General features: G+C 37.9%; 1 protein-coding gene across 1 annotated transcript in view; it reads left to right on the forward strand.

The window, feature by feature from the left end:
• Window positions 1-25,724, forward strand: part of LOC131984784 (glutamate receptor ionotropic, kainate 5-like) — a 246,158-nt gene that overhangs the window by 164,742 nt on the left and 55,692 nt on the right. Inside the window, 5 exon segments of the mRNA XM_059349754.1 lie at window positions 1,694-1,855; window positions 5,801-5,898; window positions 10,382-10,547; window positions 14,620-14,798; window positions 18,153-18,206. Coding sequence (XP_059205737.1) covers window positions 1,694-1,855; window positions 5,801-5,898; window positions 10,382-10,547; window positions 14,620-14,798; window positions 18,153-18,206 — 659 coding nt within the window.

The raw sequence follows: 25,724 nt of genomic DNA on the forward strand, positions 1-25,724 counted from the left end.
GTGGGCATTTTAAGTCTTTTTTGGGCATTTTGTGTCTTTTATTGGTCTTTTTATGTGTATTCTTGGTCATTTTGTTTCTTTTTTGTCATTTTGTGTCAATTTGTGTCTTTTTTGTGTCAATTTGTGTCTTTTTGGGTCAATTTGTGTCTTTTTTGTCATTTTATGTCCGTTTTTGGTCATTTTATGTTTCTTTTTTGTCATTTTGTTCCTTTTTTGGTCAGTTTGTGTCTATTTTTGGTCATTTTGTTTCTTTTTGGGGTCAATTTGTGTCTTTTTTGGGTCATTTTGTGTCCATTTTTAATCATTTTTGGTCATTTTTTGTCTTTTTTGGTCACATTATTTCTATTTTTTGTCTTTTTTCGGTCATATTTTGTCTTTTTTTGAACACGTCACCATAGAAACTCTAGTTTATTTAGGTATGTATCACATCTCGACAGAACCAAGCAGCTCCTGTGAATTATGCATCACATTTCCATCAGTATCTACAGACACATTCCTCATAGTCGACGTGTTCCGCTCGCTGCATCCTAAACAGACGTCGTTTGTCCAGAAATACCATTAAAACAATGAGAGTGTTGTGTGTGAGTAAGGACGTTTGTGAGGACGAATGCCATGCGAGTGTCTCTGGGATGAGGAGGTGCATATAAATAGCCCCGCGGCTGTCAGAGCGCTGTAGCTGCAGGGCAACGTCTCCACAGCCACAGAGAAAATGCTAATGCAGAGATGGGTGTGAAGTGGGTTGAATAAAAAGTTTCTCCTGGCAATGACAACAAAAATAGTCGCCTGTCTTGAATAAACGATGGAAAACAGCTCAGATGAAGACTAAAATATCCTCCAGTGGATTAGAGAGAGAAAGGTGGAGGTGTTTTTATACTGGAGGGTCAAATAGTCAGATTCTGGGTCCTGGAGGGAATAAAATCAAGCAAAATGTTTACATTTACTATAAAACAATTCACTATTAGGTATACATTAAAACACCCTTTTTTTCTTTTTTTTTACTTTCAGAGGCTCTAGTGGAGAATTTTAAGTGTTTAGAGACAAACTGCTGCAACTTCTGGGAAATATTTGAGCTGTAAATGAACGTTAATGTTCTGAACCCTCATACGACTAAATGGAGTTAATTAATTGATTAATTGAGTCATTTTATTAGCAAATGAAACACTGTGTACAGTGTGTGTGCAAAGTGTGTGCAGTGTGTTTCAATGTGTGAGCAGTGTGTGTGAAGATTATGTGTGTGTAGAATGTGTGCAGTGTGTATGTAGTGTGTGCAGAGTGTGCAAAGTGTGTGTAAAGTGTGTGTGCAGTTTTTGTGTGTGTGCAAAGTGTGTACAGGGTGTGTGCGCAGTGTGTGCAGAGTGAGTGTGTGTGCATAGTTTGTGCAGTGTGTGTCAATGTGTATGCAGTGTGTGCGTTGTGTGTGAAGTGTGTAGTGTGTGCAGAGTGTGTGCACTTTTTTATGCAGTTTGTGCAGAGTGTGTGTGCAGAATTTGTGTACATAGTTTGTGTACAGTGTGTGTGTTCAGAGTGTGATTGTGCATCCATCTGCAACAATCAACAGAAAACTAGTATTTTTCTCTTTAGTTTGTCCATTAAAATGTTCCTTGTATTTCTCTAACAGGTTTCCAGGTGAACTCTCTGTGTCTCCTGATGTTTTTCAACGTGTCTCAACCTTTTCCTCTCTCTGTCTCTCCAGCGGCCATCTTGGACGACCAGTCGTCGTGTGGGCGTGGCGAGCGTCTGGCGCTGGCTCTGGCGAGGGAGAACATCAACAGTCTGATGGGATCGTCTCAGGCCCGGGTGGAGGTGGACGTCTACGAGCTGCAGAAGGACTCCCAGTACGACACCACCGACACCAGTAAGACCTCCACCAGCAGCTCCTGCTGCTCCTATCAGCTCTGTTCATCAGTTTACTGATCCCGCTGATATAATAAAACCACTTACATATTTAATAAGCACCATAAAACAGTGATTTTCTGGAGGAGGATTCGGACCAATAGGAGGGAAAAATGTCTTCATGCACTTTGAAAATAAAGTTAAGATGATGAGAAGAAAGTCACTTCACAGGTTCAACTTTTTTTCTGGTAATTTCTGCTTTTTTTTATCAAATCAAATCAAAATTACTTTATTCACCCCCAAGCATTATGGTAATTTTGACTTTTTATTTGCTAATTTCTAGTTTTTCTGCAAATTTCATAAACAGCCTCTCCTGTCCTCTCCTCTCTGCTCTATGTAAACAGATTTTCAGTGAATATTTGTCACGTGACTGACAATATTTCTGAAAAAGACATAAAATGACCAAAAAACCCCACAAAAAAGACAAAACTTCTGAAAAGTACCAAAAAAGAAACAAAATGACAAAAAATGACATAAAATGATCAAAAAAGCTCCACATATTGAAGTATTATCATGATTCCAGCCTCTCCTGTCCTCTCCTCTCTGCTCTGTGTAAACAGATTCTCAGTGAATATTTGTCACATTATTGACAAATTATCGGAAAAATACACAAAATTACCCCAAAAAAGGAAAAAAAAATTACCAAAAAAGACACACAATTGCCAAAAAAAGACATGAAATTACCAAAAAATAGCAAAAAAAAAAAAAAAACGTACAAAAAGTACCAAAAAAAAAGATACAAAATGGCCGAAACAAAACGTAACTTTACCAAAAAAGTCCACATATTGTCCATATTGAATAATTGTACATATTGTCATGTTTCCAGCCTCTCCTGTCCTCTCCTCTCTGCTCTGTGTAAACAGATTCTCAGTGAATATTTGTCACATTGGAAGAATCAATCGTGTCTTCAGTGTCTCTGAGGAGAATTTAATGTTTTTAACAGGATCTGGTTTATTTTAAATGACACATGGAGAATAAAGAGATTCTGACACAAATATCAACATTTAACACAAGTTTTAATCACTTTTTATAACAGAAACATTCATAACCGATGCTCCATTCAAGAAACTCTGATGATAATTCCTTTTTTTACAATTTCTTTTGCAGTATTTTTTGAATAGCTAAGCTAGTTCAGAGGGTTAAAATCTAAAACCAGGCCTGTTTACGTCTTATTTTCTGAGACTAAACAAGCAGCTGTGACCTCGTCTTCACTCTGAAGCAGCTTTTATCACCTGAAAGCCTTTTTGTCTCTACCTGCTGAGTGGATTCACCTTTTAGCTTCTGTTTCTTCCTTTTAGAGAAACTCTAAAAAGCAGTTAATTATCTCGTCCTCTCTGAGAAACAGACAGAGCAGCTCTGATGAGCTCAGCTGCTCATTCATCTTATTTTATATTGTGTGTGAATGAGCTCATTGAATCAGGAGAATTCAGGGTTTCAGGTGAAGAGCTGAGCTGAATGATGTAAAATCAATGTGGATTTAAACTAAACTAATGACTTTCCCAGCATCTAACAGTTGTAACTGTTCCCCAGTGAGCTTTTCTGTCTTTATTTATTCATTATCTCATGTTTGATCACAGGTTTACAGTGAATACGTCCTGAGACACGAACTGTATGTGTATCTGAGTCTTTCACAGGTGGAGGATTTTTTTTTCATTATGCAGTTTGAGAGAAAAATCGAAATTTCCAGAAATAAAGTAGAAATTACGAGAAAAAAGTCAAAATTAACAGAAAAAGTAGAAAAATTACTAGATAAATGTGAAAATTGCCAGAAAAAAGTAGAAATTTGCAGGGTGCTCTAACTTCTGGTTATTTGCATCCAGACAGGAAGATTTGCAGAAAATGACAAAAAATGAAGTCACTGGCAACTCCATTTCAGCCCACAGAAATGTTAAAGTCCATTTACTTAGTATGGTGTGATAATGTGGACACAGTGTGACCATTTGCGAGGTGTCTCTGCTGCTGGTGAACCTGCAGAAAAGCTGCAGCTCCTCTCAGCGTTAGGGACTGTAAAAGAGTTTCACAGGCTGTGAAAAAAAAGTAGAAATTACTAGAAAAATGAAAATATAAAATAAAATAAATAATTAATAATAACTGTAATAGCCATACACATTCTAAACATATATTTCAAGAAAAAAGTAGTACATTTATTAAATAAAAAGTTGCAAATCTACAAGAAAAATTAGCAGATTTATGAGATAAAAAGTGGCAAATATATGAGTTTAAAAGTGGCAAATCTACAAGAAAAAGTAGCAGATTTATGAGATTAAAAGTGGCAAATATGTGAGGAAAAAAGTAGCAAATTTATTAGATTAAAAGTGGCAAATATATTAATTTAAAAGTGGCAAATCAACAAGAAAAAAAAGGAGCAGATTTATGAGTTTAAAAGTGGCAAATTGACAAGAAAAAGTGGCAGATTTATGAGATTTAAAAGTGGCAAATATATGAGTTTATAAGTGGCAAATCTACAAGAAAAAAATGAGCAGATTTATGAGATTAAAAGTGGCAAATCAACAAGAAAAAGTGGCAGATTTATGAGATTTAAAGTAGCAGATTTATGCGATTAAAAGTGGCAAATATATGAGTTTGAAAGTGGCAAATCTCCAAGAAAAAAATTAGCAGATTTATGAGATTAAAAGTGGCAAATATGTGAGGAAAAAAGTAGCTAATTCATGAGATTAAAAGTGGCAAATATATGAGTTTAAAAGTGCCAAATCAACAAGAAAAAAATTAGCAGATTTATGAGATTAAAAGTGTCAAATCTAGGAGAAAAGTGTCAAATCGACTTTCTTGTAGATTTGCCACTGTAACAGAATAAAATGCTCTAACTTCTGTTTGTTTTGGCCGTATGCAGCCGGACAGGAAGGTTTGCAGAAAAAGAAAAAAAAATGAAGTCACTGGCGTTCTCCACTTCAGCCCACAGACATGTTAAAGTCCTTTTACACATGTATGACGTGATAATGTGGACACAGTGTGACCATTTGCGAGGTGTCTCTGCTGCTGGTGAACCTGCAGAGAAGCTGCAGCTCCTCTCAGCTTTACGGAGCTGTAAAAGAGTTTCACAGGCTGTGAAAAGCCGGCGTGAACGCCCTGCAGACACAGTTAGAGACTGGCTGTGGAGCATTTAGCAGCTAAAGTGACAGATATTTCCCTCAGGAGTTGGTAGAGATCAAACACGGAGCTCAAAGACAGCCAGTATTGGATTTACATTCAGCAGGCGACACAAGCAGCACTCCAGCTGAACGATCATGTTGTTCTGCGGCTGCTGGATGTGAAAATAAACAACTGTTTGTTAACGAGGCGGTGAAGTGATCGCTGTTTGTCTCCACAGAGATCTGGGAGGGAAATCAGTTATTCAGGCTTTATGTGTCTGCTCTTTTACCAGAGAAAAAGTCAAAATTAACAGAAAAAAAGTAGAAATTAACAGAAAATAATGTAGAAATGACCAAAAAAAGGTAGAAATGACAAAAAAAGTCAAAATTATCAGGAAGAAAGTAGAAATTACCATAAAACAATCTATGTTTCCAGAAAAAAGTCAAAATTATCAGGGAAAAAAGTCAAAATTACCAAAAAATCATGTAGAAATGACCAAAAGAGGTAGAAATTACCCAAAAAAGTAAAAAATTATCAGAAAGAAAGTCGAAATTACCATAAAAACTATCTAAATTTCCAGAAAAAAAGTCAAAATTATCAGGGAAAAAAGTCAAAATTACCAAAAAATCATGTAGAAATTACCAAAAAAGGTAGAAATTACCCAAAAAAGTCAAAATTATCAGAAAGAAAGTCGAAATTACCATAAAAAAGTAAAAAAATTCAGAAAGAAAGTAGAAATTACCATAAAAAAAGGAGATATTAGCAGAAAAACTAGAAATGTTTTAATTTGTCTAACGCTGTTTTCTTTCTCTCTCAGTGTGTCAGATCCTGCCGAAGGGCGTGGTCTCTGTGATTGGCCCCGCCTCCAGCCCCGCCTCCGGGTCCACCATCAGCCACATCTGTGGGGAGAAAGAGGTGAGAAACCTCCTGATAGTGACTCTAGTGTGCCATCCACCCTCTGAATGCTCCAGGTCTCTAGTCTGATGCTCCAGGTCTCTAGTCTGATGCTCCAGGTCTCTAGTCTGAATGCTCCAGGTCTCTAGTCTGATGCTCCAGGTCTCTAGTCTGATGCTCCAGGTCTCTAGTCTGATGCTCCAGGTCTCTCCAGGCTGTGATTATCCTAGATATTCATCACTAACATCATCACACATGAAGAACATTGGGCTCATTGAATCCACAAGAGTCTCAGTTTTCCAGTCAGACCCGATTTATGCAGCTCACAGACTGTTTAAGAACCCCAGGATGCATATATATAAAATACAACATATTTGAACTGCATGAAATTAGCATAAATTGGGCATGTTTGTAAAGAGGAGACTCGTAGTTACCATCGAAATTTCCAGAAAAAAGTCAAAATTATCAGGAAAAAAGTCTAAATTTAGATTTCTCGTTAAGAAGAGTAAGAACAAGTCAAAGCGGCACAGTCCTCCTGCAGCAGTCTCTCCCAGCTGCAGTCACAGAGCCGAAGGGGATGTTAACCCCTTAGCGTCTAGTCTACAAATTGCTAACAGGCTAACAGTTAGCTCTGCAGCAGTACAGTGTGAATGTGCTGCTGCTGCAGGAGGTGTTCACTTAGCGATCTCTGTTTGTTTACAACAAGCACCAGACACTGTGTGCACAGTTAGCGATGCCGGTTAATTCACGATCACTATGTTTATGATTAGCGGAGACGCTGTGCACAGTTAGCGACGGCGGCCACAGTTGCGTCTCCCGTGTTTAATCTGTCGCGACAATCTAAAACCATACGTCACCTCCAGAGTCTCTAAATCCCTCTGGGGGCCTTTTTGTAATGGAGACACGCAGAGTGAGCGGACTTTTGAGTGGGCGTGGCCTGAGACTTTCCCGGTGGCCACTTTTCCCGGAAATTTGGCATACGGGGCTCTGCACCCTACAGGTATATGGGTATTTATTTCAGGTATAAAGGTAGAGACTTGGACTTAACTAAAATTTAATATTTATATTTAAAATAATATTAAAGTTTACGGGGCACCACCCCTTTTCTTAGAAAGGGGGAAGATAGCAAAATCACGGTAAACCAGTCTCGTAAAGTTACTAAACTATCAATTTGGAACACTGATTAATAACAAACAAACAATAATAATTATAATCAAATGACCATATACATATTTAGTACTGGTTGAAGGCATTTGAAGTTATTGTCATAGGAGAAGTTGGCATATCACAGAATTTTATGACTGTCAAATCTGAAATGCCTCCATGTCTGAAAATAATCTTCATGGTCTATAGAAATCATGGAGAAAGCTTCATGACTTCAGCATTTCCATTTGGTGGCAGTTCAGACTGAAACTGATAATACAGAGTGAACTCAGCGCAATGTAAAACAGGTTCTAACAGTTCCTGGTTGGACTCTAAAAGACAGTTTAAACAGGAAATAAATGATGTAAAGGGTGGAAGTGAAGTAGTTAGGAGGACGAAGTGACTACAGGAAGTGACATAGTTCAGTAAAAACCTGAAGTTAAGAGATGTTTATGTCTTTTTTATTTTTATTTTTTTGTGGGGTTTTTTGGTTATTTTATGTATTTTTTGGTCTTTATGTGTCTTTTTGTTAATTTTACATCTGTTTTTCTGTAATTTTGTCTTTTTTGGTATGTTTTTAACTTATTTTTTGGTAATTTTATGTCTTTTTGGGTTATTTTGTCTCTTTTTTTGGTGTCTTTTTTGGTAATTTCTTATAATATTTTGGTAATCTTATGTCTTTCTTTGGTCACTTTGTGTCTTTTTTGGTAATTTTTATGAAAAAGAAATGTTAATTTTCCATCATTTTGTGTCTTTTTTGGTCATTTTTAATAATATTTTTGACTTGAAAAATGCACAATACCTTCATATATGAGCTGATCTGCTCCACTATGAGATATACAAATTTGGTGTCTAAGAATCCATTGAACCGTATTTAATCTACATGAGTCCGTCTCAGCCTCTAACCATCCTCAGATCAGGTCTCACATCCTGTTTTTTTCTGATGGTTTTAAAAGCAGCTCTGCATGTGAGAGTGAAGCCAGTGGAGCTAATTACACTCAGCCCTCGGCCCGTCAGGTGTGAATTCAAGGATCACATGAGACGTTTGGCCTCCGACCTGATCCTCCATTCATCTCTGATGTGATTAATCTTTCAATTTGTCATTAATTTTTCAGATTAAACACAGACAGTGTCAGTCACAGGATCTCTGCTCTGGTGGAGTTTAAATTGAAACAGAGCAGCTTTTAAACTCTGAAATTAATGGAAAACTCTCAGACTCTTTAACACACAGAAACATTTTGACTGTCTCTGGACCCAGTGGAGAATAACTATTATAGAGTGGATTTTAATATGGAAAAAATCTGTACATATCACACAAAAGTGGCACATCTACAAGAAAAAAGTAGCAGATTTATGAGATTAAACTGTCAAATCTAGTAGAAAAAGAAGAAGATTTATGAGATTATAAGTGTCAAATATAGTAGAAAAAAGTAGCAGATTTATTCAATTAAAAGTGGCAAATCTATGAGAAAAAAGTTGCAAATTAATGGGATTAAACAGTGGCAAATGAAAGAGAGAAAAAAGTGGCAAATTAATTAGATTAAAAGTGGCAAACCTATGAGAAAAAAGTTGCAAATTATTGAGATTCAAAGTGGCAAATCTACAATAAAAAGTAGCAGATTTATTCAATTAAAAGTGGCAAATTACGAGAAAAAAGTATCAGATTTATGAGATTAAAAAGTGGCAAATGTAAGAGAGAAAAAGGTGGAAAAACTAATGAGATTAAAAGTGGCAAATCTACAATAAAAGGTAGCAGATTTATGACATAAAAAGTGGCAAATATATGAGAAAAATGACAAATTACCTTTTTTTTAGTCGATTTGCCACTTTTAATCTCATTAAAATAAGTCAATTTTCCTTTTTTTTTTATTAGTTAACTTCCATACGAGTTAAAAATAAGTTATAGTTGACTTTTTGCTTCCCACGGGACTCAAACAGCCGTCTCCTTGGTAACAGTCGTCCTCCTCCAAACTGTAACAGAATATATCTGAGAGACATTTCCCCTGAAACCTCTCTCAGAAACACTTCTGCTGTACGGGAATGTCATTTATAAGGATCCTTCTGAAATTGCTACATTTTCTCCTCTCTCACTTTCTCTTTCTTATTCTGTACAAAATAAAAAAAGTCCATAAATCCTTTGATATGAGCGAAGGTGAACACAAACTCTTTTCTAATATGGCTGCTGCTCCCCGTTCACATATTCCTTTTGAAACTGAACAAAGACTCGATTATCAGCAAGCGTCAGAGTCTGATGAAAGCTTTCATTTCTCTTATCTCAACTTCCTGTAGAGCCAAAAAAAAACATTTGTTACCTTGATGTCATCACCTCTCTTTATCTTCCCTTTCTACTTCCTTTTATTTCTTCCTTGTCTTTTGATTTTCATCCCTGTTTCCTTTTCTTTTCACCATTATCGTCAACGGCAACGCCTCCACCTCCGACCACATCCTCAGGAAGGTCAGGAACTCTTTATCTCACCAGCTGAGTTTAGAAATCAGCATTTACATTTGGTGGCAGTTCAGACTGAAGCTGATAATACAGAGTGAACTCAGCGCAATGTAAAACAGGTTCAAACAGTTCCTGGTTGGGCTCTGAAAGACAGTTTAAAGAGGAAATAAATGGTGTAAAGGGTGGAAGTGAAGTAGTTAGGAGGACGACGTGACTACAGGAAGTGACATAGTTCAGTAAAAACCTGATGCAGGAGGTAAAGAGATGTTTATTTATTTTTGTTTTTGGTCATTTTTATAATCATTTTTCATAATTTTTGTGTATTTTTTGGTCATTTAAAAAATATTTAGGTAATTTAATAAATTTTTTGGTCATTTCGTGCCTCTTTTGTTAATTTTAAATAATATTTTGGTAATTTTATGTCTTTTTTCATCATTTTGTGTATTTTTTGGTAATTTAAAAAATATTTTGGTAATTTAATTAATTTTTTGGTCATTTTGTGCCTGTTTTGTTAATTTTTAATAATACTTTGGTAATTTGGTCTTTTTTGGTAATTTTGTGTCTTTTTTGTTAAGTTTTTATAATATTTTGGTAATTTTATGTCTTTTTTGGGGTTTGATATGCTTAATAATCATCTTTTGGTAATTTTCCATCATTTTGTGGTCATTTTGTGTGTTTTTTTGTTAATTTTACATAATATTTTGTTAATTTTACATCTTTTTTTGTAATTGTGTGTCTTTTTGGTCATTTTACGTCTTTTTTTTAGCCATTTTGTGTTTGTAAATTGTTTAATTTCACTCCTTCCTTTTCTTATCTTTCTTCTATCTCTTCTATGAGTCTTGGCTCAGAGAAACCAGTCGAGTGGACGTCTCCGTCCCTTGTTTTCCCTCCTAACGCCTCTCCCTCGCCCCTCAGATTCCTCACGTGAAGATCGGTCCGGAGGAAACCCCGAAGCTGCCGTACCTCCGCTTCGCCTCGGTGACTCTCTACCCCAGTAACGAGGACCTGAGCCTGGCCATCGGCTCCATGCTGCGCTCCTTCGGCTTCCCCACCACCAGCCTCATCTGCTCCAAGGCAGAGTGTGAGTCTGATTTACTGTTTCTTCTCTTTATTTCCTGCTCATCTGCTCCAAGGCTGAAAACATTTCCTCCTGCTCTCTCTGCTTTTATCCATCTTCCTCTCCATCTTCTCTCCTCTCTGCTCACTTTATGAGGCTGCGGGTTCATTTGTCATGTGCTGTTTATGTCTTTTTCATTTTGGGAATTTTTTGCATCTTTTGGTCAATTTTTATAATATTTTTTCATAAATTTTATGTGATTTTTTGGGTGATTTGTTTTTTTTTTGTTATTTTGTTGTTATTTTGTGGTAATTTTCCATTTTTTTCGTCGTTTTGATAATATTTTTTGGTTTATTTTACGTGTTCCTTGGTCATTATGTGTCTTTTTGTTAATTTTTAGGGACCGAGCACTAACGGTGCGAGGACCCTATTGAAATTGGTCCGTTTATTATTATTCTTCTTGTTGTGATTTTTGAATTGCCTTTTTTTTTACTTTATCATATTCAGAACTTTACAATTTTTGGAATATACGTCAATCTCCCGTGAAATTTACGTATTCTGGTATTCGCGGGAATGGACCTTGCAAAATGACTCACTAGCGCCCCCTTGAAATTTTCAAAAGAGCCTCACAATATAGGATTTTTTCACCTAGAGACACGAAATTTGGTCCATACATATATCATGGCAAGACGCACCAAAAAGTCTCAAGAACCCATACCCTAAAACGTACAGGAAGTCGGCCATCTTGGATCGAAAATGGCGTTTCCTGCTGTTTTGGGCCATTTCCACGTTGCATACTTTAACGAACTCCTCCTACAGATTTCATCCAATTCTCTTCAAACTTGGTCAGTAGCCTCACAAGGCCTTTGGGATCAAAAGTTGTATAAATCTTTACCGTCGGTCACACTATGTGGGCGTGGCATGGCGGCAAAATATGGCGTCTCGCCATAAAACACGAGATTGTTATAACTTTTCCATTCTTTGTCCCATCTGGTCCAAACTCCTCATGCTTCATCAGAGTCTAGCCCTTAACACTTCTACATAATAATATTTCATAAAGCCCCGCCCCTAATGCTTAATCCACGCCCCCTTTCATCAAATGATCACGTTGCATACTTTAACGAACTCCTCCTACAGATTTTATCCAATTGACTTCAAACTTGGTCAGTACCATCACAAGGCCTTTGGGATCAAAAGTTGTATAAATCTTTACCGACGATCACACTATGTGGGCGTGGCATGGCGGCCAAATATGGCGTCTCGCCATCTAACACCAGACTGTATAACTTGACCATACATTGTCCAATCTGTCCAAAATTTCACACACATGATTAGGGGCCAGCCCTGGACACACCCACGTGTCAATATTGACACCCAGTCATAGCGCCCCCTGCTGGCTACAGCAAGTATTATGTTTTACACCTACCCCGAGCACAGTGGTAGGAGACACGCCATTTGGGACGCATAGGGACTCCCCCGACGTGCCCTACCCCGACGTGCCCTCCTCCGACGGCTCCACTCTGCGAGGGCCCGTTCAGTACTGCTTGCAGTCCTAGTTACATTTGTTTTTCTTTTACTTTTTTGGTACGTTTTTAATCTTTTTTGGTAATTTTACATCTTTTTGGGTCATTTTGTGTCTTTTTTGGGTAATTTAACATCTTTTTGGGTCATTTTGTGTCTTTTTTGGGTAATTTAACATCATTTTGTGTCTTTTTTGTTAATTTTAAGTGTTTTTTTTAATTTTGTGTCTTTTTTTGGTAATTTATATTTTGGTAATATGTCTTTTTTCTAATTTTGTGTCTTTTTAGGGTTTTTTGTGTCTTTCTTGGTAAAAAAAAAAATTTCAATTATATTTTTTTTGGTAATTTTGTGTGTTTTGGGGTCATTTTAAAATATGTTTGGGCAATTTTACGTCTTTTTTCGGCCATTGTATGTCTTTTTGGATTATTCTAAGTCTTTTTTTGTAATTTTGTGTTTTTTTGGTTATTTTCCAATATTTTGTGGTCACTTTGTGTCTTTTTTTGCTATTTTTTTCTGTAGTTTTTTTTTTAACATTTCCTCCTGCTCTCTCTGCTTTTATCCATCTTCCTCTCCATTCTCTCTGCTCTCTGCTCACTTTATGAAGCTGCCGGTTCATTTGTCATGTGTCTCCTCTGGATGTTGCCCTGCTGCTGCTGTTGGAGGCTGGAGAAGTGCTGAGTGGCTGTTCAGGGGACAGCTGGAGTTTGTTCACATCAGCCACTTTTTATCCAACTTCTGCAGAGTTCACTGAGGTTTTGTTACTCTGGCCCCGAGTTTAAATTGCTTGTGTGATGTCAGGTGGTGCCGCGTAAGGTCTCCAAGAGGCTCCAACTTTCACAAAGTAATAAAAAGTCTTAATGAGTACTGTAAAATAAGGACAGAAGCTCCAAAGATCAGTCTGAGGAACACCGCTCTGTTAAATTACTGCGACCTCGGAGTTTAGTTTATTTCTTATTTCTGTCAACAAGAAACTAGTAAAATTCCACCATTCTCATTATTTGATACCACTATATTAAACAAAAATAAAGTAATACATCCCATTTCATCTCATTCATCGAGAACTCATAGAACTGTCGTTACATCTGTAACCCAAATTATTTCTATTTCCTGTCATAAAAATCATAAAAAAAGAAAAATCAAGTTGAATTTCACTGATAAATTACTTTTTAAAAAATGGAATAAAATGGAATTCATATTCATAAACAATCACTAATGTTGTTAAAAAAAAAAAAGACAAAAAAAAAAACAGTTTTACTTCAATATTGTATGTATTAAAGTATTGTCATGTTTCCAGCCTCTCCTGTCCTCTCCCCTCTGCTCTGTGTAAACAGATTTACAGGAAATATTTCTCACGTGACTGACAAAATTTCAGAAAAAAAATTAAAATGACCAAAAAAAATAACATTTCTCCCCAAAAATTCATGAAATTATCATAAAGTACCAAAAAGATACAAAATGGCAAAAAAGACATAAAATTCCCAAAAATACACAAAAATACAAAAAACAGATACAGAATTAATAAAAAGAAGACGTAAACTCAAGTATTGTCATGTTTCCAACCTCTCCTGTCCTCTCCTCTCTGCTCTGTGTAAACAGATTTTAAGTGAATATTGTCATAGAAAATCTATGGATTTATCCTACAATATTTTTCTCATGATCGACAAAATTTCCCATAAAAGACACAAAAGGACCAAAAAAATCTAAAATTACCAAATAAAGATGTAAGATTACCAAAATATTTTTTTTAATTACCAAAGATTACCAAAAGATTATGTAAATTACCAAAAAAGAGACACAAAATTACCAAATAAAGATGTAAATCTACAAAAAAAATACCTCCCAAAAATACAAAAAAATCCCAAAAAGACACAAAATTAAAAATTAATTAATTAATCAAAAAATTACCAAAGAGTCCACGTATTCTACATATTGAAGTTTTTGTCATGTTTCCAGCCTCTCCTGTCCTCTCCTCTGTGCTCTGTGTAAACAGATTCTCAGTGAATATTTGTTTTCGAAGGATGGATGGATGGATGGATGGATGGATGGATGGATGGATGGATGGATGGATGGATGGATGGATGGATGGATGGATAGATAGATAGATAGATAGATAGATAGATAGATAGATAGATAGATAGATAGATAGATAGATAGATAGATAGAACTGAGAGCAGAAACTCCTCTAAAAGTACCTCAGGAGATATTTTAATAATAAAAACTTTCACACTAAAGTCTCCCTCTGAATATATTTCTCAGCTCCATTAATAAAACAGAGTAAATATCAGTGACTGCAGACTGTTTTTAATGGACACATGCAGATTGATTCTGTGTGGGAAACGAATGGACTTCCACTAGAATCACCTTTATCTCTGTCTGACTTTACTGCAGCTGGACGTTTTTAGAGCGCTGATAGTTATTTGTCTCTAATGAGTCCCATCAATTCCTGCAACCAACGTCCCTCCAGTAAACAAGTTAACACTCCGTCCTGACACTTTGGACACGTTTAACCATAAATCCCTGTTTTGTGGTGTAATTGGTGTGTTTTGCTGACTGTTGGCTCCGCCCCCTCCACCAGGCCTGCTGCGGTTGGAGGAGCTGGTCCACCGGTTCCTCATCTCCAGGGAGACGCTGTCGGTGCGGATGCTGGACGACAGCCTGGACCCGACCCCGCTGCTGAAGGAGATCCGGGACGACAAGGTGGCCACCATCATCATCGACGCCAACGCCTCCATCTCCTACCACATCCTCAGGAAGGTCAGGAGCCTCTTTATCTTAACCGGAGTGGTGAAATCAGCATTTGTCGTGGTGGCTGGTCTTAAGGCAATGTGTTTCTTTACAGGTCGTTTTCTGTTCCAACGGTTCAGACTGAAGCTGCTAACAGCAAATGTAGCGTGACTTCACCACAGTGTAAAACTTTAATATAGGGAACAAGATCTCCAAACTAAAAGACAGAGCAAACCGTTTGTCGGTACCCCCCATAGACTCCTACGAGCGTGTTTATGTCTTTTTAATTTTGGGATTTTTTTGTATCGTTTGGTCATTTTGATAATCATTTTTTGTTAATTGTATGTTTTTTATTGGTCATTTGTGTCTTTTTTGGTAAATTTTTAAAATATTTTTGGGGTTATTTTGAGTCTTTTTTTGGTAATTTTTCATTTTTTGTGGTAATTTTGTGCCTTTTTTGGAATTTTGTCTTTTTTGGTTATTTTGTGTCTTTTGTTGGTTATTTTTCATTTTTTTGTTGTCATTTTGTACCTTTTTTTGGAATTTTGTCTTTTTTGGTCATTTTGGGTCTTTTTGGTTATTTTGGGTCTTTCTTTGTACATTTTTAATAATTTTTTGGTAATTTTATGTCTCTTCTCTAATGTGTCTTTTTGTTAATTTTCCATAATTTTGTGGTCATTTTGTGTATTGTTGTGGTCACTTTGTGTCTTTTTTTGCTCATTTTATGACTTTTTTTCTGTAATTTTTTTGGTTATTTGGTTATTTTGTGTCTTTTTTGGTAAGTTTTTAATAATTTTTGGTAATTTTTCGTCTTATTTGCTCATTTCGCATCTCTTTTGATTGTTTTACGTCTTTTTTTAGTAATTTTACGTTTGTTTTTGACATCTCCTGGGTCAAAGTCCTGGGTTTATTCGACCCATCCACCTCCTGGTTAGGCAATAATAGGCAGTTTAAACAGGAAATAAATGATGTAAATGCTGGACGTGAAGTAGTTACGAGGGTGATGTGAGCCACAGAAGTTATGTAAAGAATTTAAGTTAAGTAAAAAAATTGTACTTTTGTTTTCACATGGGACATAAACCTTCCGTTTGTTCAACCCATCAAACCAGAATGTGACATCCGCCATTTAAACTCCTCATCACCGTCAATCATCACTACGTCAGCACGATGGAGTGGAGGAAAGTCTAAAAATGAGTCCTATTATGCTGCCTGTACAAAGGCTCTGTATTGACGTTTTTGTGTGAAGAATCGTCTCCTCTTTTTTAAAATATAAATGTTTTATGATCTGACAACATTTAAGCCGAAGAACTCCTCGTTGAGGTTCAGCGAGTCGTGCTTCGGGTCGGATTGGAGGAGCTCTGCTGGTTTGAAACAGAAAAACAAACAGCTGGCTGCTTGTTGCCTCTGAGCAGCTGCTGCTCCACAACAGGTCCCCAGTAGCAGCACTCCTCCAGACTGGGACCTGGACTGGAAACCTGACTCTGTTAATAATCCATTAACCTCCCACACAGAGAGCGTCTCTGCCTGCAGGAGCTGACAGACAAACTGAGAGCTTTTATTTTGTATTCAAAACTTCTCAGACCGCCGAAGGTTAGAGAGAAATTACAACCTGCCAACTGGAGTTGCTCTGTGGACTCTACTGGCCAGTTTGGCAGGAAACCAAACCCAGTTTGTGAAGGTCCTGTTCTTCTCTGGAACCACCACAGAGGAAGAAACAGACAGACGAAGCACGAAATAAAGACAATTCAACAGACAGAGAGGCAGACGGCTCAGAGCGGATTTCTTCTCTACATTTATATTTTACTGGAGTGTTTTTAATGTTCAGTTAAGGCGGGACACTACTGGAAACAATGTCTTCATACGGTTACATTTCAGACTTTCCTCTGCTGCCATCGTACTGACGTAGTAGTTATGATTGACGGTGATGAGTTTAAATGGTGAAGTCACCCTCGGGTGGATGGGTTGAAAAATAGTGGTCTTTCACCAGGAGAACGGGGTTCATGTCCCGTGTGAAAACAAAAGTAAACAACTTTTTTCTTTCTCTTCACTCAGAGAACCAGGGTTACAGCATAACCATACGTTCTCTATAGTCTCTTCACTCAGAGAACCAGGGTTACAACATAACCATACGTTCTCTATAGTCTCTTCACTCAGAGAACCAGAGTTACAACATAACAATACGTTCTCTATAGTCTCTTCACTCAGAGAACCAGGGTTACAACATAACCATACGTTCTCTAAAGTCTCTTCACTCAGAGAACCAGGGTTACAACATAACAATTCGTTCTCTATAGTCTCTTCACTCAGAGAACCAGGGTTACAACATAACTATAAGCGGGTTACAACCTAACCACACATTCTCTATAGTCTCTCAACTCAGAGAACCAGGGTTACAACATAACTATAACTTCTCCATAGTCTCTTCACTCAGAGAACCAGAGTTACAACGTAACCATACAATCTATATAGTCTCTTTACTCAGAGAACCAGGGTTACAACTTAACCATACATTCTCTATAGTCTCTTTACTCAGAGAACCAGGGTTACAACTTAACCATACATTCTCTATAGTCTCTCCACTCAGAGAACCAGGGTTACAACGTAACTATAAATGGGTTACAACGTAACCATACATTCTCTATTGTCTCTTCACTCAGAGAACCAGGGTTACAACATAACTATAACTTCTCCATAGTCTCTTCACTCAGAGAACCAGAGTTACAACGTAACCATACAATCTATATAGTCTCTTTACTCAGAGAACCAGGGTTACAACGTAACCATACAATCTATATAGTCTCTTTACTCAGAGAACCAGGGTTACAACGTAACCATACAATCTATATAGTCTCTTTACTCAGAGAACCAGGGTTACAACGTAACCATACGTTGTCTATTGTCTCTTCACTAAGAGAACCAGGGTTACAATGTAACCGTACGTTATCAGGAACATACAAAGTTTTTACAAACATTTTTTCTTGCACCTTTGCTGCAGAGCTGCATTGGTTCTGAAGAACCTGATCAGTTTTTGGAGTTTGTAGTCGTGACACTGACTGAGACAGAAAGTGTTTGGATGTCCGTGTCCAATATAATGACATAACGGAGATAGATTTAACCCACATGGCCGTCTAGACATCTATTCAGCTTCAGAACAAACTGAGCTCCTTCAGCTTTTATAATTAGTTGCAGAAAGTTTTCTAGCAGCTCGTGATCTCTGACAGATCTCTGAGACGTGATCACTGTTTCATGTTCTTAAGGAAGCTGTCGGGGAGGAACATCACGGCGGCGTGTTCGGGGATGAAACAGATGGTTCTCTTTGTTTTTAATAAACTGAGAGTCGCGTTTGTGCAGAGAAAGTTTGAACGCTTCCTGTTTGTTCTGCAGGCCAACGAGCTGGGGATGACTTCAGCCTTCTACAAGTACATCCTCACCACCATGGTAAGATACACCTTTATTTACCTTTCCTTCTTCTCTTTGGTCTTCTTAAGTCTTTCTCTTCTTTCTTCCTCCTTTCCTTTAACATCCTCTGTTCTTTACCTCCTTCCCTCCTTATATCCTTGTTTCCTTTCTAATCTTTTCTCCTGCTTTCCTTTCCTCTTTAAGTCTTTTCTGACTCTCATCACCTTTATTTCCTCTGCTTTCCTTTCCTTTCCTTCCCTGTCTCCTCCTTTCCTTTCCTTCACTTCCCTGCCCCCTCCTTTCCTTCCCTTCCTTTCTTTTCTTTTCTTTTCTTTTCTTTCCTTTCCTTTCCTTTCCTTTCCTTTCCTTTCCTTTTGTTTCCTTTCCTTCACCGTCTCCTCCTTGTCTTCCTTTCCTTTCTTTTCCTTTCCTTTCCTATCCTTTCCTTTCCTTCACTTCCCTGTCTCCTCATTTCCTTCCCTTCCCTTCCTTTAATGTATTTTCTTTCCTTTCCTTTCCTTTCCTTTCCTTCCTTTCCTTTCCTTCCCTGTCTCCTTACCTTTCCTTTTGTTTCCTTTTGTTTCCTTTCGTTTCCTTTTGTTTCCTTTTGTTTCCTTTCCTTTCCTTTCTTTTCCTTTCCTTTCCTGTCCCTTTTTTTCCTTCCCTGACTACTTTCTTTTCTTTTCTTTTCCTCTCTCATCTCCTCCTTTCCTTTCCTTTCCTTTCCTTTCCTTCCCTGTCTCCTCCTTCCCTTCCCTTTTCTTATCTCTTTTTCTCCTTCTGTCCTTTCATTTCCTTTCCTCCCCCCCTCCCCCCTCTCATCAGAGATGCATGCTGTTCCCGTCACCGTCTGTCATCATTATAACTTTATGTTTCGGGTGTGTGTCCTTGTGAGAAGAGCCTCTGCGTGGATAATAACTCGTCTCTGAACAGCGTCATGTCGCTTTAGACGTTAACGGACCCGTTCACATCACGCCAGCCTCAGGACGCCAAGGGCGAGAGCGCCGCTCCCCCTGCCTGCAGCAGGACCCTGGATAGGAACCAAAAGGGAAATTATTCCCAAACTTCACACCTGCAGCACTGTCTTTGACCTCGCTCTAACTTTGTATTAAACACGCTGCTGACTGTGAGAGACGTTATGTAGAGTTCACCACCGCTCCCCGGCTCTCACACTGTCAGAAATATGAAAAACAATAGAGGAAGGAAGCTGCCAGGGACTAAAGTTAAAAAAGATATATATCCTCAAAACTCCTACGTCATTTACATTTCTAAATAAAGTTTAGTTTAACACTCTGAAACCCAGCGAGCAGTTTCAGGCTTGTCCCTGAAACAATATGACTAAAAAAAGACACATAATGACAAAAAAGATGTAAAATGACCCCAAAAAATGACACAAAATGACAAAAAAAACCACAAAATGACCAACAAAATATGTAAAATGAACAGAAAAGACAAAATGACAAAAAAAAAGACACAAGATGAACAAAAAAAGACACAAAATGAACAAAAAATATGCAAAATGAAAAGAAAAGACACAAAATGACTAAAAAAAGAAACAAAATGACCAAAAAAAGACACAAAGTGAAGAAAAAAAAGACACAAAATGACTAAAAAGACACAATATGACCAAAAAAATGACCAAATCACTCCACATATTGTACATATTGAAGTATTGTCATGTTTCCAGCATCTCCTGTCCTCTCCTCTCTGCTCTGTGTAAACAGTCTCATGTCTTCACAGTGCCTCTGAGGAGCAGAATTTAATGATTTTAACAGGATCTGGTTAGTTATTTTAAATGACACATGGAGAATAAAGAGGTTAGATATTGTTATTTTTTACTGACAGAAACATTAGTCACCCATTATTTCTTCAGTCTGTCAGAAACGTAAAAATTCTGTGATAATTTCTGCTTTTTTACAGTTTCTGACTGTGGTTAAAAGTGTAATTTTGGTGTTTTTTTTTTTAAACAAAACATTAATTTCAAACCCACTGCAGGGTTGTGGGTTCAGATTGAAACATGTTATCGCTGCACTAATCACTGTTTTGTCGGAGCTTTTTAGCCTCTTTTAGCTTCTAGTTTTGTCTCGTTGGTCCGTCTCAGCAGCAGCTGAACCGAAGCCTGGAGCATGTGGCGTCCATGTCAGAGCATTAGTGGTGAATAACGAGGGTCAAAGCAAACATTAGCTTAACTTCATTACATTTCAGCTAATTGGTTTCAGATCACACGTTTCCTCCAGAGTGAAGCCATCTGGACCTGCTTCTCTTCTCTGATGCTGTTGGTCTGACTGTCAGCTGCTCCACCAGAATTTAATTATTCTAATAATAATCTTTCTCTTCACTGCTGATTAGTAACATAAACATCAGGCTGTTTATAGGGTCATTATGATCAATGTTCAGAGCTTAAAGTCAGTTCAAAAGTTCATCCTCACACCAGCGAGACTGTAGAGTCTTAAAGGGACAGTACACCTTTAAATCAGACGGAGAAACCTCCTCTCTGTCCTGTTTTTAATAATCTGATGACCACAAGTATCACCAATGTTGTAAAAAAAAAAAAAAAAAAGGCCAAAAAAAGACGGAAAAAAGACATAAAATGACCAAAAAAAAGACACAAAAAAGTAGCCTGGGTAAACCCATCCATACTGCCTTGCGCACTCAATTTCATTTCGAACCTGCAGGCAGTCTGAAAACTATTTTCTAGTCTAGAAAAGTCTAGAATTTTCTAGTTTCTTAGCCCTGTTTTAGGGATCCAAGCACAGAACGGGAGGGACGGCAAGACGATGACGCATACTTTTGGACAGATGGAAGCTTGTAGTTTTGTAGTTTTCCTACAGATCCAACATGGCTGCAGCACACGCCAAGCTCTCTTTGGAAATAGCTGTAGTTCTAGATAGTTTAGAGCCAAAGTTTAGTTTAAAAGAAGAACAACGTTTGACTTTAAACTCCTGTTTCACCACCAAAAAGGATGTTTTAGCCTTGCTTCCGACAGGATTTGGCCAAAGCCTAATCTACCAACTAGCCCCGCTACTGCTTGCTGCTGTAACCATGGTGATCTCGCTACGAGCCGGGGGACAGAGGAGCCGCCAGAGACCCACAGCAGCTCGTCTATTGACCATAAAATCAGTGGATGTGTGTGGCTGAATGACATGAGGGGGAATAAGGTGTAAAAATAAATAATCTTGTAGAAAGCGAGAACTGGAGAAGCAAAGCAGCAAGCAACACACACACAAAACGTTGCAGAAGCAGAATTGAGCATTTTAGTCTCACAGTAGAGATGGACTAGTCTGGCTATGTAAACATCCATTTCTGTTGCTCTACATACATCATCTGGTATAACTGATCTGATTGGCTAAGAGCTACCTACAGACGCTTTGATAGACATTCTAAGCGCCCAATAAACGGCTCTGGAGGATCGTAAACCACGCCTCCTCTACGGAGAAATGAACGGCTGGTTTCCAGACTAGATCTCATTTGTGATTAGTCTGGTGTTAGCCAGGCTACTTTTTTTGCTCAAATCACCAAAAAATGCATTTTAAAACCAGCAGCAGTGTCTCTGCAGAGATTATGACCCTGTTTCCTTTTAGTATAGTTGCATGATGCACGCCTGCAGTGCATTGTGGGTGATACACACCCTGAATGACCATCGATCTCATCAAGTTCACCGCAGCCTTCAGACGGATGAGCGACACTGATGACGGCGGTGAGGAAGAGAGCGAGGGCACATTTAACGACGGATGAATCAGAGCGTTGAGGGCGAGTCGCTGCTGGAGTCACGAAGCGTTTATTCACCTCAGAAACAGGAAGAATAGATCACAACCACCAGATAATAAATCCAACAGCACTTTAAACTGCTGGTTCGGTCTGTAGAACGGTGAAACACAGAGCAGCTGTTTGTTGTGGTACAGAACTGCTGGAGATGCTGTTTTTAATTAGAAGTAGTACTGAACCCAGGCAAAAAAGCATCAATCAAAATAGACATAAAAGTTACAGAGAATAGACACAAAATGACCAAAAGAGATACAAAATGAAAAAAAAGACACAAATTAGACAAAAAAGATGCAAAATGACAAAAAAAAAGATGTAAAAATACCAAAAAAGACACAAAATGACCCAAAAAAGACAAAAGATGACAAAAAAAGACACAAAATAACCAAGAAAGGACACAAAACGAACATAAAAAGTCACGGGATATGACTGTCATTAACTTGCATTATAGCGAAATCCGTGTCAGTTTCACTGAAATTTGAGTTATTCCGTGGCTATTTCACAGATTCCTGTGAGACCAGGTTGTCAGAAACATAGAAGAGAAATGTAGAAAGTCTATAAAAGTTTATTGAGACTCCTAAGTCATGAATCTGCTAAATGTTTTAATGGAGGGGGGGTCAATGTGGCAGCTCCAACCCTCCACTGTGGGTGAAGTAACCAGTGAGTCACAAGTCCTGATTAATAATCTGATCAGAGCTGCAGATAAATGACGGTCATGTTCTGCTGAATGGGGCAGCACAGAGTCTAAATCTTACTTATTGCTCTTTGAAACTCACACAAATCTGCTCCATCCTTTCTTCAGAGGGCTGACCTTGAGCCTCATCGGCTGGTGGAAAACTAAAAAAAAAAAAAATCTAGAAAAAAGGAGCAAAAGGACCCAAAAAAAGACACCAAATGGACGAGAAAAGACACAAAAAGACACTGAACAAAAAACACAAAATGACCAAAGAAGTTTTCTCAACATATTGTACATATTGCAGTATTGTCATGTTTCCAGCCACTCCTGCCCACTCCTCTCGGCTCTGTGTAAACAGATTTTCAGTGAATGTATGTCCAGCTCTTTGGTCCTCAGAGAGACACGTCCACACGGCACCAGCTACAGTCCTCTGTTTAGTCTCCGTCCAATCAAACGTTAAAACAACAAGAATTAAGGAACTTTTTTTTTTTAAAAGACACAAAATGACCAAAAAAGACACAAAATAACTAAAAAAGACACAAATTGACTAAAAAAGGACACAAAATAAAAAAAAAAAAACACAAACTGAATAAAAGAAAAAAAAAACACGAAATGACCACAAAAATAACAAAGAAAAGAAGAGAAATTACCAAAAGAGACACAGAATAACAAAAAAAAAGACACAAAATAACAACAAAAAAAAACACAAAATGACAAAAAAGATACAAAATGGACAGGGAAAGACAAAAAAAGATATAAAATGGACAAGGAAAGACAAAAAAGATATAAAATAACTTTTGAAAAAAACAAAATGACCAAAAAAGTTACAAAAAAACTAAAAAAAGACACAAAATAACCACACAAAAAAAACACAAAATGGACCAGAAAAGACACAGAAGTACTGTAACTGTTCCCCCTATATGAACGTGGTGGTGGTGCAGCATGGACGTGTCCTTCTGGGATTGTGTCGCAGTGTTTCCTCCCTCAGCGTCCTCGGCCTCCTCCAGCCAGCTGCTCTTTGTCCCGGCTGGCAGGCCAACAGTCTGACTGTGTTCTTGGCTGTAGCTGAGATTGATTTGGCAACTGGCAACCGCACCAGCGGCAACAACAACAACAACAACAACAAAAGCAGCAGCAGCAGCAGCAGCAGCAGCTTCTATCCGACAGGCCGGGACGTGGTTAAGTAAATAAGCGTGGCGGAGACTGAGGCAGAATAAATTAACCTTACACTCAGGTTAGCGGCCGAGCTAAGCGGCTGGACGCTGCAGCTTCCAGCTCTGAACATCCTGAACATCCTGCAGCTACCTCGTACCCTCCACGGACACTTTGTGCAGACTGGAGACTTTCTGTGCCAGAATATTTTTAACCCCGCTGGAGAAGCAGCCAAATGATGATGACAGTCCGTCCGTCCGTCCAACTCTTTGGTCCTCAGAGAGACACGTCCACACACCACCAGCTACAGTCCTCTGTTTAGTCTTCGTCCAATCAAACATTAAAACAACAAGAATTAAGTCATTTATTTCCATCACGTGAAGCCAAACAGAAACAGACAGTCACAGACAGTAGAGAAAGAGCTGGACAATAAAAAAACACACAAAAATATAAAAAAAAACATAAAATGACCAATAAAACCTACAAATTGACAAAAAAGGCCCAAAATTACCACAAAAAAACATTAATTGACCAAAAAAGACACAAAATGACAATGACAGACACACATTGACCAAAAAAGATGTACAAATGACCAAAAAAAGACCCCAAATGACCATTAAAACTCACAAATGGACAAAGAAAAGACACAAAGTGACCAATAGAACCCACAAATTGACAAAAAAAAGGCCCAAAATTACAAAACAAAAACATGACTTGACCAACAAGGCACAAAATGACAATGAAAAACACACATTGACCAAAAAAAGACACAAAATGATTAAAAGAAAACATGAATTGACCAAAAAAGACACAAAATGACCAATAAAACCCACAAATTGACAAAAAAAGACCCCAAATTACTAGAAGAAAACATGAATTGACCAATAAAGACACAAAATGACAATGAAAGACACACATTGACCAAATGAGATGTAAAAATGACAACAACAAAAAAAGACACAAAATGACTGAAAGACGTAAGAATTACCCAAAAAGACACAAAAAGAGTCCCGTTGGCCTAAATGTAGAGGGGCCAGCAGGTTACAGGCTTTAATTTAACAGGAGCTCTGCCGTCGTTGTGTTTAGAGTGAAAAACAAATGTTCTCCTGGATTAGAGTCGCAGCCTGAAACAAAACAAACATCTCTTATCTGCATCCCCAGTCTGAAGAGATAGAATCTGAGGTTTGGTTTGAGCTGCAGAGCAGAAACATGCTGAGAGCAGCAGGTGTTTCCTACTTCCTGTCTGTGTCTGCAGGTTGCAGCGTCTGTTTTAAAACAGGACTCTGCATTCTGGGCACTTCACAGCTGAAGCTAAATGTTTCATTGCCAGCATCTGTTTCAGAGCAAACAGGATCCCTCCAAGGGCCCGGCAACAGTTTGATTCGGGTTTGTTTCGGCGGCAGAGCTCAGCGGGACGCCGACTCGCCTTCAAGGACTATTTGAAGTTCTTTGAAAGTCCCCGGTGTTTGATGTCCATCTTTTTTTAAAACCTTTTTTTTCTCTCTGTAAGCATGCTCTGAATTTAAAAACTGAACTACAACAGAAAAACTCCAATCAGGCTCTTTGTTTGTTCCTGTCTTCCTCCTGCTTCTGCTCTTCTTTCATCCCTCTCTCGTCTCAGATTTCCTCCCCACGGGGATTTAAATGGAGGTTGTTCCTGCATCTTATTACTGCTGATATACTGCCAACGCGAATAGACCTAAAAGTACTTTTTGGCCATAAAAATGGCCAAAAACAGTGAAGACATACGAAGGGCATCCATTGATCCATTGGTTCCACCACCTTGTGCCTAAACAACCCTCTAAAGTTTGGTCACAAGAAACAAAATGACCAGAAAAAGACACAAAATGATCAAAAAAAGAAACAAAATTACCAAAAAGATGTAAAAAAATAAATAAATAAATATATACACAAAATGACTATAAAGACATGAATTGACCAAAAAAAAGACTTAAAAATTACCAAAA

This window comes from Centropristis striata, chromosome 14, assembly GCF_030273125.1.
Source record: "Centropristis striata isolate RG_2023a ecotype Rhode Island chromosome 14, C.striata_1.0, whole genome shotgun sequence".
In the NCBI taxonomy this organism is placed as follows: domain Eukaryota; kingdom Metazoa; phylum Chordata; class Actinopteri; order Perciformes; family Serranidae; genus Centropristis; species Centropristis striata.